At 60.7% G+C, this 11,272-nt stretch overlaps 1 protein-coding gene across 1 annotated transcript in view; it reads right to left on the bottom strand.

Moving 5' to 3' along the window:
* The window catches only part of DAGLA (diacylglycerol lipase alpha), a 30,245-nt gene that overhangs the window by 9,376 nt on the left and 9,597 nt on the right, over nt 1-11,272 (bottom strand). Inside the window, exons 7-16 of the mRNA XM_006169651.1 lie at nt 10,794-10,928; nt 10,127-10,204; nt 8,110-8,234; nt 3,903-4,056; nt 3,353-3,436; nt 3,175-3,252; nt 2,700-2,780; nt 1,865-2,007; nt 1,512-1,580; nt 949-1,021 (exon numbers count right to left, since the gene is read on the bottom strand). Of these exons, the coding sequence (XP_006169713.1) occupies nt 949-1,021; nt 1,512-1,580; nt 1,865-2,007; nt 2,700-2,780; nt 3,175-3,252; nt 3,353-3,436; nt 3,903-4,056; nt 8,110-8,234; nt 10,127-10,204; nt 10,794-10,928 (1,020 nt within the window). The remainder of the gene's footprint in view (nt 1-948; nt 1,022-1,511; nt 1,581-1,864; nt 2,008-2,699; nt 2,781-3,174; nt 3,253-3,352; nt 3,437-3,902; nt 4,057-8,109; nt 8,235-10,126; nt 10,205-10,793; nt 10,929-11,272) is intronic.

Raw genomic sequence — 11,272 nt, 5'->3', positions numbered from 1 at the left:
AGACCAGCCACACCCTCATCTAGTGGATGGGGAGACAGGCCAGTGAGGGGCAAGGACCGGCTCTAGGCCACTCCACGAGTCAGCAGAACAGACCAGAAGCTCAGTCTGCTGTACCGGCCAGGCCTGGCCACTGCGGGGTTACTCTGCGGCCTCCTGCCCAGGGTTGGGTGTGGGTGGGGCAGCCCTCCTCCCCAGAACCAGGCTCCTCCAAGCAGGAACAGCCCCACAAAGCTTTGCTGTCCTTCCCACTGCCTGGCACTGGTACCTGGCTGGGGGCCCTGCCTGGACACCGAAGCTGGAAGTGGTCCAGACAGCTGAGACGGTGGACGGGGTGAGGGCCACCCGGGGAGGTGCTAGCGGAGGGTGGCCTGCTGGTGCAAGTCCACCGCTCCTGCTCCACTGCCCCAGGGCGCCTGGACACAGCACGCCCCCACCCTACCTGCCACAGGAGGGTCCACTAGTGGCCTTCAAAGACCTGAGGTGGGTGAGGAAGGGCTGACCCTCTTCCTAGCCAGCAGATTTCTAAACAGACGATATCAATTCATCTGCACCAAGCACTAGCAGCCTTCTCTGTGCCTGGGGGAATCTCAACAGGCTTTGGAAGGTTTCCTTGTCTCCTCAAAGCACCCAGCCTCAGGGGTCACTCTTCCCTGACAGCCCTGCGTGGCGGGAGCCCCTTGGTTCCAGTCTGATTCAGTTTTAACTTGTAATGTGAGCAAAAGCAAGTCCCCCTCCCACTCTGGGCCTCAGTGTCCTCTTCTGCACAATGACAGGGGCTGGACGGGTTGAGTGTGGCGATGCTCACAGCCTGAAGTTCCCAGGACACCAGGCATGTGCACACCCCAGCCTCGGCCGTTCATGGCTGAGACCCCTTGTGCTTTGTCCCCAGGGGACAAGCACAGGGATGGACAAGGCTGGCCAGAGGCCGGGGGCCTGGCAGGAGCTCACTTTGGGCTTGGTGCTTCGCTGCAGGACGTCCAGGAGCTGTCTGCGGAAGCCCTCCAGCTGGGACAGGCCGATCCTGGGGAGGGAGTGAGACCACAAGTCAGGGGCTGGCCAGGACTGGCAGAGGGACAGGGTGTGGGGCGACAGGGGCAGGTACAGGCCTAGCCTCCAGGAACAAGGAGACGAGCCAGCCAGGACCACGGGGTGAGGTCTTCCCAGCAGGACAGAGTGGAGCCAAGGAGAGCGGAGGAGTGCACTGCTCTGCTTGGGGACAATCTGAGCCCTGTCCCTGGGACGTTCCCTGTGCAGGCAGCTCCCAGGAGCCGCCGGCTGCCTGTCCACAGCAGAGCAGATTACAGTGCAGCAGTCAGGGCGGAGGACTCGGGGCAGGGAGCCACCAGCACCTGTCTTCTGGTCCTCTCATCACAGGGAGCTGTGCCAAGAGGGGTGCCAGGGTCCCTTGGGAGATGGGAAACTGAGTGAGAGAGACATGGGCACTGGGGAGAGGGCTGGAGAAGGGAGGAACAGCGCGGGCAGGCGACTGTGGAGGGAGCGGAGTGACTCACCTGGGGACGAGGTCTTTGCCCAGAACTACAGCGGTGACAAATTCCTTGGAGTACTCCATGGCATCCTCACTATAAGGGGAGCCGAGGAGGACGCTAAGGCCGAGGAGCGGGGACTGATGCCCAGAGCAGGGGCTCAGCTCAGCACTCCTGAGGCCAGCTCCAGGTCTCAAGCCTGGGCTGCCGGTTCCCTGCTCTGCCTTTTCGGATGGTAAGGCTCTGAGGAGTACGTCCGGGGACCAGAGCCCGCACCCCACCTCCAGCTCCACTTACCTGTTCCCGGGCCTCCATGTGACTAGAAACCAGACCGCCCCAGTCCCACCTGCTCCAGAGGAGGCCCCACGCCATGCACTCACCTCAACAGGCCCCCTGGGGGGGAGTAGGCAAAACACTTGAGGGTCGGGTACTGCGGGCGCAGGAGGAAGGAGAGGATGGCAGCGGTGCCTGCGCCCAGGGAGTGGCCCACCACAATCAGGCCATAGTGTTTGGTTCCACGGCCCTGGGGACCAAGAGAAGTCTGAGAGCCCTGCCCTGTGGCCTGCCAGGCTGTCTTAGCTGATGCCAGGGAGGCAGGGGGTCTTCACAGAGTCCTGGGACCCTGTCCGTGCTGGGGCAGAGGGAGAGCCAAGCTAGGTCCTCACAGAGTAACTTCCTAGGGAGGCCGTTCTAACAAACTCCTATTTATTCTTCACGGCCTTGCTCAGAGAGAGTTGCAGACTCCCTCCGGGACCGCATCTAGACCTGGAACGATCTTCTGATCACTGTGGTGTTACCTTCTATCACCGTCACTTGCTCCCTGCCCTGAGTCCTCCGCCCTGACTGCTGCACTGTAATCTGCTCTGCTGTGGACAAGCAGCTGGCGGCTCCTGGAAGCTGCCTGCACAGCGAGCGTCCCGTGGACAGGCCTCAGATCGTCCCCGAGCAGAGCAGTGCCCCTGTATCTGCTCTGTCATTCCCCACTGTCCTCCTAACCAATGGTTCTGCAGCACGAGGCTTAGAAGCCTGTGCGCCTCCTGTGCCTGGTGCGGAACAGGTGCTCCACAGCTGTGGGTGCCCGCGAGGAGTCAGCACGAAACGGGAGGGCATCAGGGGACTGAGCGAGGGGGTGGGCGGAGGTGCTGGAGCCTGGCCTCCATCCCCTGTCTGCTGCCCCTGGGGAAGAAGGAGAGCCAGGCTTGGAGAAGGCCTCACCAGGTCTCTCCCGAAGGCCTGGGACAGGACCATCTCCTGCTCCAGCTTCTTCTTGATGTACTCAGCTGAGAGGACCATGCCCTAGGATGAGGAGGAGAGCACACGTGTCAACAGAGCCAGGGTGACCCGCAGTGCGCTAACCCTGAGCCCCCTATCATCCTCTCTGGTCCTCGGGCTGTGGGGAATCGTGGGCACTGTGATCACGTTTCCATTTCAGGGGGAGAGAACTGAGGCCCAGAGGGAGGTGTGTCTAACGGGAACTGTGATGTCTCCCCAGCTGCCTCCTCGGGCTCTTCTGGGGACAGGCTCAGGGCCAGGCAGGGCTGCAGAGTGGGCTGCAAGGACCTCCCAGACTCATCCATGCCTCTCGGACCAAATGCTCCCCAGTGAACCCAGGGAGGGGGAGGAACCCCCAACCACAGGTGACACCGGCAGGCTGGCAGGGGCAGGTAGAAGGTGCGAGCGAGCCAGGTACCTTGTGGCCCAGCCAGGTGCCATGGTGCCCCTCCACGGGGAGGCGCTCGGCGTCACCAGTCAGGTCAGTCAGGGCGTCCTTGGGGAGAGAACAAGACAGTAAGGGGGTGGCCCAGGCCACAGGAGGAGGGAGCAGGCTGAGAAGGGGCTGAGAGGGGTCCCTGGGGTGGGTGGAGTACCTTGGGGGAAAGGGTTCCCCGGATACTGATCACCACCTTCTTCTTGTCATGGTCCACTGCCACATAGAAGGGGGTTTCGTAGACCTAGGAGATGGCGCCTCGTGAGCCTCAGTGGCCCTGGGATAGGGCCGGACTCGGAAGAGTGACCCAGCAGGCCTCCTCCCCGGCCAGGGCCTTGAATGCACCAGGACCGTCCCAGCACACAGGCCTACCCCGCCCCCAGCTCTGCCCTGACGTGGGCAGGTAGTCTCTGCTTGTCTCCCATTTCCTTTCCCCCAAAGGCTGGGGCTGAGAAACCCCAACCCTGGGCGTGGAGTGGATATCCACCATCCTGGCCCCAGGAGCAGGGCATGAAGGCCAGGGCTTGGGAGAAGGAAAGGACCCACCTCTGGCCTGCCCAGCTACGGGAGCCTGGAGGTCACAGGTGGCTAGTGCCAGCCAAGCCAAAGGCTCCTGCTGGACGGGCAGAACGGCTATGGCACCCTTGGCCCTTACTCCCGCTCCTGGCACAGGGCCCCGGCCCTGCAAGTCCTCTGCCCCAGCGCCTCACCGCATCGTGGCAGGAGGTGTAGACGATGTCCACTGCAGTCATGTTCTCATCCAGGAAGTGGCGCCGGATGGCGATGGCATTGCAGCCACAGCAGTTGTCTTCCTCGATGGTGACTCCAGGGGCGAAGCGGGGCCGCGCAGGACACAGGCAGCAGCTGGGGGAGGGGCAACCGAGAGCTCAGGGCCAGGGAACCCTCCATGGAGTGATTTCTTTCTGTTTTTTTTCTTTTTCTCTTTCTTTTCTTTTTTTTTTGGAAAGGGTTTTGCTATAGGGCACATGCACTCACCAGAAAGACAGAGAGAGACAGAAAGCGAGAAGTCACCCACCAGGGAAAATGGCCACGCCGCAGTCCCTTCTCCTCTATTCTCTCGGGATCTTGGGCACGCACGCACACGCACCATGAGTTTAAGCCACTGGGTCCGGGACTCGAACCATGGTCAACTACATGGGAGTCCAGTGACATAGCCATTACACCAATTGCTGGTCCCCCGTGGAGTGATTTCTTTCTCCCATCCTCTCCTGAACAGGCTCCAGTCAGACTTTTAGCCCTACCTCCTCTCCGAAATTGCCCTCATGAAGCCCCAGCTCCACACTGCCGAGGCCACCGGCCCCTTCCAGCCATCCTCTCTGACGACCTCCAGACAGCACCTGCCCAGTGCCAACCCCTGCCCCCTGCCATGGCGGATCTCTTCACCTGGCTGGGCCTCCTCATGGGTTTAGACCTGGGCCTCTGCTGCCCTCTTACCTACACTTACTCCTCCGTGCGCTCATTCAGCCATGGCTTGAAATCTCTCCATCAACTCCTGATCCACTCTAGACCTGCTCTGGACCCCCGGGCGCTTCCACCCAAGCACCTTCCTGCAGGTGCCTGACAACCTCCCAGGTCCCAGACCCCGACCTCCAGGCTCTTCACACCCTGCCTGCAGTCCTGGCACTCAGCCATGCACCTGTCCTGCCGTCAGTCATCTTCAGCTCCTCCTCCATAGTGCGCCAGTCCCCTGGGCTGTCCCTCGCTTTCCCCACCTGGCCCCATTATCTTCGCCTTAGGTGTTGTCAGGGCCTCCCGGCTGGTCTCCTCTATCCTTACTTCCTGTGTTCTCAACTCAGCCAAGGTGACTTCCAAGATAAGCCAAGCCATGTCACTTCTCTACTGGAAATGCTCTAACGACAGACACCCTTCTTTCTCAGCATGAAAGCCCGTGTACCCTAAGGGCCCTCTCTGACCTGGCCCTGGTCTCTAATCTGCTGCCTCCAACTCCCCTCCTCTCCCACTCCAGGCCAGCCACTCCGGCTTCTGGCCTTTCCTCACACTGGGGACCACATCCCAGCCTTGGTGTCTATGCCGGCTACTCCCTCTGCCTGAACGCCCTCCTGCTGGGCACTGCGGGGCTCAGGGCTCCTCTGTCACTCCCTTAGGTCTGTTCAAATGTCCCAGTGAGGTCTACTGGGCCACCTCACCTGACACAGCCAGCCCTCCCGGGCCCCCCACCCCAGCATTCCCATCCCTACCAGGCACCCGGCTTTTCTTGTTTGTTTTTCAGTTTTTGCTACAGGGCATGTGTGCCAGTGAGACGGAGAGAAATGAGCTCCAGAGGGGAAGGCCACACCACACCCTTCTCCCCCATCCTCCTCCCAGAATTCTGGGCATGCACACACATCCAGCATGATTTTCAAGCTGCCGACTCTGGGACTCAGATACTCAGTCGACCACGTGGGATCCAGCCCCCTTAACCTCCACCCCACAGACTAAGCCTCTCCGCGTCTGTGTCTGCCTCTTGCCACTAGGCAGTGGGCTCCACGGGGCAGGGGGTGCTCTGTCTTGTTGGCAGCCATAAATCCCAGCACCAAAGACAGTACCAGCCACATAGGAAGCTCCCCCCCCCCAAACGTGAGGAGGCCTCTGGGCAGGGCATCTAGCTGGGGTGCAGCAGCTCCTCAGGCCACCAGAGGGAGCCAGCACCCAAAAGATCAGCTCCCAGGAGCCCTGGGAACATGTGACCGGGCCTGCCAGCTAGCATGAGGTGACAGCTGAGATTTTTATTAAAACCTTGGATCTTGGCGTTGGTGGGAAGTTTGTCTTCACTCAGAGTAGCATCTGCAGGACTGCTAAACGCTTCTTATGGGGAGAGGTCACGCTAAGGAACCCCAGTGCCGAGTCAAGTCTCAGAAGACACTGGGCCTGAGGTGGGGGACCACCCCAACACACTGGGACCGCTTGGACTCCGGCCCTGAGACAAGCCCCCCACACCCACTGAAAGTGGTGGCGGGCTGGGGACGGAGGGCCTGAGCTCCTGTCCTCGACAGCTGTCTCCTCTCTCCAACCTCAGCTGTAAGTGTGGCCTCTGGAGACCTGGGGCGCAGGTCTGCATCCTGCTCTGGTGTGTCACTTCCGGCCTGCGAGGGCCTGAAGGGGCGCCCAGCTGTTCTAAGCCCGTTTTCTCATCTGTAGGAATGGGGTGCTGACAGCTACCTCATGGCTCTGGTGCGAGATCCATGCCTGAGGTGTGGAAAGGGCCTGGCACGCAGCGGGCACTTACTAAGTGGTGGTTCCCTCTGAGTCAGTGATCTGAAGGCCGAGGGGATTGTGGGGACAACAGCAGCCAGGACAGGAGGGGCCCTGCGTTATCTGTGAGAACAGCTCCTCCAGGAGAAGCCCATGGGGACCTGAGCACAGAACTGGTCTTTGGCAGGCTTTTTCTACCCACAGGAAGGGAAGCCCCACCATCCAGGGCAGGGCTGGAGCCCAGCAGGGTGGCCCAAGGGCATCCAGGCCACTACCCGTCTGCCATGCTCTGTACGGACAGAAGGACCACTGCCAAGTGAAAGGCCTGCCCGTGAGGTGAGCGGGAAGCCCTCCTCCAGCTGGCACTGGGAGCCAGAGCTGCTGTGGACAGACTGGGATGCCGAGAAAGGCACCCAGTCCCCACCCCATCCTGATAGACTGCAGGCCTGGGCTTGGGGTGTGCCTCTTCTCCACCCACAAGCACCTGGTCCTTCCAGGCAGGGACCGAGCTGGGCCCTCGTGGGGTCTGAGGACTCCGCTGTCTCTACAGCACTAAGAAGCCTGATGGGAACAGCAGCATTCTGGTCCGCAGGCACCGGAGAGGCCAGTCTGTTGGTGATCCCCTGGATTCTAACACCCTTGGTGGGCAGGACACACAACATGGCTGTGAGAAATGAGGAAACAAGACGTACCCACATTGCCAGTGAGTAAGGGAGCAGAGGCTGCCAGCCCAGGCCTCAGGACTCCCGCCTGGAGCTCATCTGGAGAAGTTCTCAGCCATGACTGAGACTCCCGAGGACCCTGGGAAGAATGCCAGGTGTGTACGGCTGGCAAAGATGGGAAGGGGCAGGGGGTGGGCCATGAGAACAAGGTCCCAGGAGCCATTAGCCATTAGCAAAGGAAGGGCGCTGTGAAGCAGAAGTGGCCTCTGTGGGCCCCAAGGGCGGGAGTGTCAGGACAGAAGCTGCCTCCCCAGCAGGCTGGCCTTTCCAGAGCAGGAGCCCAGGGAGCTGTCCTCTTTCCGCCAGGCTCCTCGTGGAGCTGGTGCCCTTCTCTGGCCCACTTCGGAGAGCAGAATCCACCCAGCCCCCAGGCAGTGGGCTGAGGGAGGAGCCTGGCTGCAGCCAGATCTGGGGCTGAGGACTTTCCCAACTCCCTGTGAAGCAGACCGGAGCCTTTAACTAAAGGCCCTTCTCAGTGCCTTTTCAGAGACTCCTCTCTACCAGGAAGGCCCTTTCTTCTAGCAAGGCAGCACTGGAGGGGGTTGAGAGAGTGAAGATGTGGGCAGGAGGGAATGGTGGAGGGGCAGAGAGGAAGCAGGAAGGGCAAGGGAACCAACAACGTAGACGCCGTGCAATATCCTATTTAGTTCTCTCCAAGAAATTCTGAGAGGTGTGCACCAACCTCCCCTTTTCACAGATGGAAGAAACTGAGGCTCAGAAAAGCAGACGGACTTGCCTGAGGCTGCGAGTGACAGAGGTTGAACTCAAACTCAAACCGTGTGGTTCCAAAGCCCACAGGCACAGTGCCCAGGGGTAATGCAGAACTAGAAAGGCAGAGGCCTACAGAGGGCATGGAAGGGAAGCAACCCAGGCCAAAAGGAAGGTGAGCACAGGGCAGTGGGCACAGGCTCTTGTAGGGGGAGCCTCCCCGGACACCCACTTCCGCACACCAGCCCCGGAGGGAGCAGGACCGGGTACTCACGAGCAGGAGCGGGCCAGCTGGCAGAGGCCGCAGGCGGGCTTTCGCATCAGGTACATGGGCCAGCCGTAGGCGGCCAGGGCGAAGAGCATGTAGTAGCAGACCTCTTTGTAGCGCAGCATCTCTTGCTGGAAAAGGAGGCAGAGGGTGATCACCTCCTGTCCCCCACCCCGGCAGCCTGCGTGCCCTGCAGCTCCCCTCCGCTCCCCTCAGTGGTGCTGTAGATCAGTCCCCCCCAAGCAGGGAGGGTCTGCTGGGGACCTCCTGAGGTGCAGGCCCAGGCCATGGAGAAGGAACTGCTCTCCAGATGAGAATTGCATTTCCCTAATTATCTTCATGCAACCAGGGCACGGATCCTCCCGAGACCTGTCCTGTGGCTCCAAACTCAGAATTAATGATTTGGGGACTGAAAATTACTCAGAGCACTGGATCGATCTCCTTTGCCTGTTGTTCCCAGAAGGGAAGAGAGTGAGTGGCATGCGTGGCAATCACCAGCCTCAGGGACCAGGCCCTGGGAGGGGTGCTGCTGCAGGAGAAACTTAACCCTGAGGGGCCCTGGGCTCTCTGGTTGAGGGTCCAGTCCAGGCCTTGGGCACCAGGGCGGGCCTTGCTGGGCAGAAGGCCAGTTGCCAGGTCTCTCTGGCCTTCATACTGGGAGACTCCAGTTTGACTCCCACACTCCCAGCTCTCAGGGCTCAGGGAAGGGTTGCGTCTGGGAGATTGGGATCTTTCTCTTGGAGAAAGGCGTCAGTTTGAAACCCAGTGTGCCTGTGGCTGAGTGGCCACTGTTGACATTACAGCTGGAAGGGGGCGTGAGGCAGAGGTGTCCCAGCAAAACAGCTTCCAGTCTGCCCCAAGTGCCCCAGGCACTGGGACTCCAGCACTTAGGGGGAATTAGTCACCTTGTAAAAGTTAAGGAGGGTGATTAGTCATCTTGTGAAGTGAAATAGGTAGACCTTAATCAGGGCCCACGGGGTGGGAAGTCCCTGGGCCGGCTCTGTCTGCTCTTCAGGAATGAGGATCACGGAGAGGTAATTACCCTCTCTGGGTGTCGGGAGCTGCCAGCCTGCTGCGGAGGGCGGGGCAGAGTGGGGTAGGGTGCTGGCAGCCTCTGCTACGTGGCAAGTGTAGACCCTGGCACCTTGGCAGGCTGCTTGCCCCTGGCCCCCACCAGCAAGGGTTGCGAGGGGTAAGAAGGAGCCAGGCAGTCCTGGGAAACAGGGGCTGGCTCAGAACTCCTGCTAGGGCAGGCTGTTTTTAGAGAGGACACAAATGCCCACTTGGGGGAGCAGGGCAGACAGGAGCAGAGGCCTTGCCAAAGGACCGTGAATTTCTGGCAGTGTCCTGACTGGCACTACCGCTGACCCGTGTTGTGCTGGGAATGGGACTGAGGGTGGCCTACTTCCTCCGAGCTCTGGGAGGAAGGTGTGCCCAGTGCCATTTTACAGGGCCAGGCTCTGAGGGGCTGAGGGACTTGCTCAGGTCGCAGCAGCAGGTGGCCGAGCGGATGCACACCCACGTCCGTCTGCTTCCTGAACAGGCCCAGTTGCCTCTGCCTGGGCTGTTTCAGCCTGGGCTGCACAGTGCCCTGGGCTGGGGCTCCCCTGCCACGGGATGGCACCAGCTTTCCCTGTGAGACACTTGCATTTGGCTTGCTACTAAGGGTGCGTGCGAAAAGATTCTCCTGCTAAAAAAAGCTGGAAACCCAAGTGCTGTGGCCGCTGCCCCTTGTGACAACAGCGGTGACGAGGGCAGCCCACCCTGGTGGAGCTGTGTGATCTCAAGAGGCCAGGACCCGACGTTTCTGCACTTGGTGAAGGTGTTCTGGGCTTCATTTGTACAGCTGACATGACTTGGGGGGTGGTTCTTGAGGAGGGTATGATCTGAGAAGAGAGGCTGCTTGGAGGGTCGAGGGGGGGCAGTCAGTAGTGGTGTGGCCGACACTGTGAGGGTGGTAGTTGGTGGCTTGCATAGGTCACTGGCAGAGGGAGGGTGGGGAGGGAGGGGATTTCTAACTCACCGAGTTCTTGAGGTCGAGGTACTTGGTGTTCCTGGTCACTGGCATGCCAGACAGGAAGGCCAAGATGTCGTTGTTGGCCTGTAAGATAGGCACGTGGAGGTGGGCACTGGCTGGGAGGCTGGGAACGGGCTCTGGGCCTCGGGCTCTGGGAGAAGCCTCAGGGAGCACATGGCTTCTAGTTCCTCCAAGATCCAGCAGGTTTCCCAAACCTGAGGTTTCCCCGTATTTCTAGTTGCTCCCCTTCTACCCAAAGAATCCAATCCCTGGGGACATTTCAAACCCCGTACCGGGGTGGGGGGAATAAAAGCATTTTGTATGAGAGGCTGAGAGACTTTTGGTGTGAGGTCAGGGATGAGGGTGGGACGGAGTGACAATGTAGAAGGCGGAAGCTCCTAGCTGGCGTTACTCATGGGCCTCTGTGACTGGGTGTCCTCCAAGGCTCGCCCCAGAAGCAGCTGCATACGGCCCAGACAGAGAAGCAACTCCGACAGTCATGGAGTGGCTGCTGAAGGGATGAGCTGGGGACAGGGGTGAAGAGCGAGCATCGGAAGTGACTGCCACTGCCTGTGAGGGCTGGCGCTTGCTGGGAGCCTCAGCAGCAGCAGGAGCCATGGGAAGGAGGCTGTGCAAGGATGCTGCCCAGAGGAGGCGGGCGGCGGGTGCTCACCTCGTCTAGCACGGCGTTGCGCTTGGCCCGCTGCCGCTGCCGGAGCAGCACCAGGCCGGCAATGATGTCGGATGGCACGATGTCAAGGTCTCGGAAAAACTCCGCGAAGAGGTAGGCGATTTCTGAGTAGGCATCCTACGAGGTCCAGGAAGGCAGGGGTGGGGGCAGGGGAGCAGGAGAGAGGATGAGACCAGGAGTAAATCTCCTGGGGCTGGGGGCTGGGGTCAGCGTGCTGTTCCAGACCCCTGAGTGGGCTCTCCCCAGCACCTCTGCAGTACCAGCTGGGCCTGCCCCCACGGCCCTGTGCAGCTGTGACCTGAGGGCCCTGTCCTGGTTCTGGGTCCCTGCAGACCTGGCCATGGCTATCTCAGACATCAGAGAACCTTCGTCCTCCACCTCCCAGCCCTCCACCTCCTCAGACTGCCTACTGTGCCCCCTGTGCCATCTGCAGGTGCCAACCTGGGCCACTTCTTCTCTTT

The sequence above is a fragment of the Tupaia chinensis genome, unplaced genomic scaffold (genome assembly GCF_000334495.1).
Source record: "Tupaia chinensis unplaced genomic scaffold, TupChi_1.0 Scaffold147351_1, whole genome shotgun sequence".
Taxonomy (NCBI): domain Eukaryota; kingdom Metazoa; phylum Chordata; class Mammalia; order Scandentia; family Tupaiidae; genus Tupaia; species Tupaia belangeri.
This window is presented reverse-complemented; position numbering and strand designations above follow the sequence as displayed.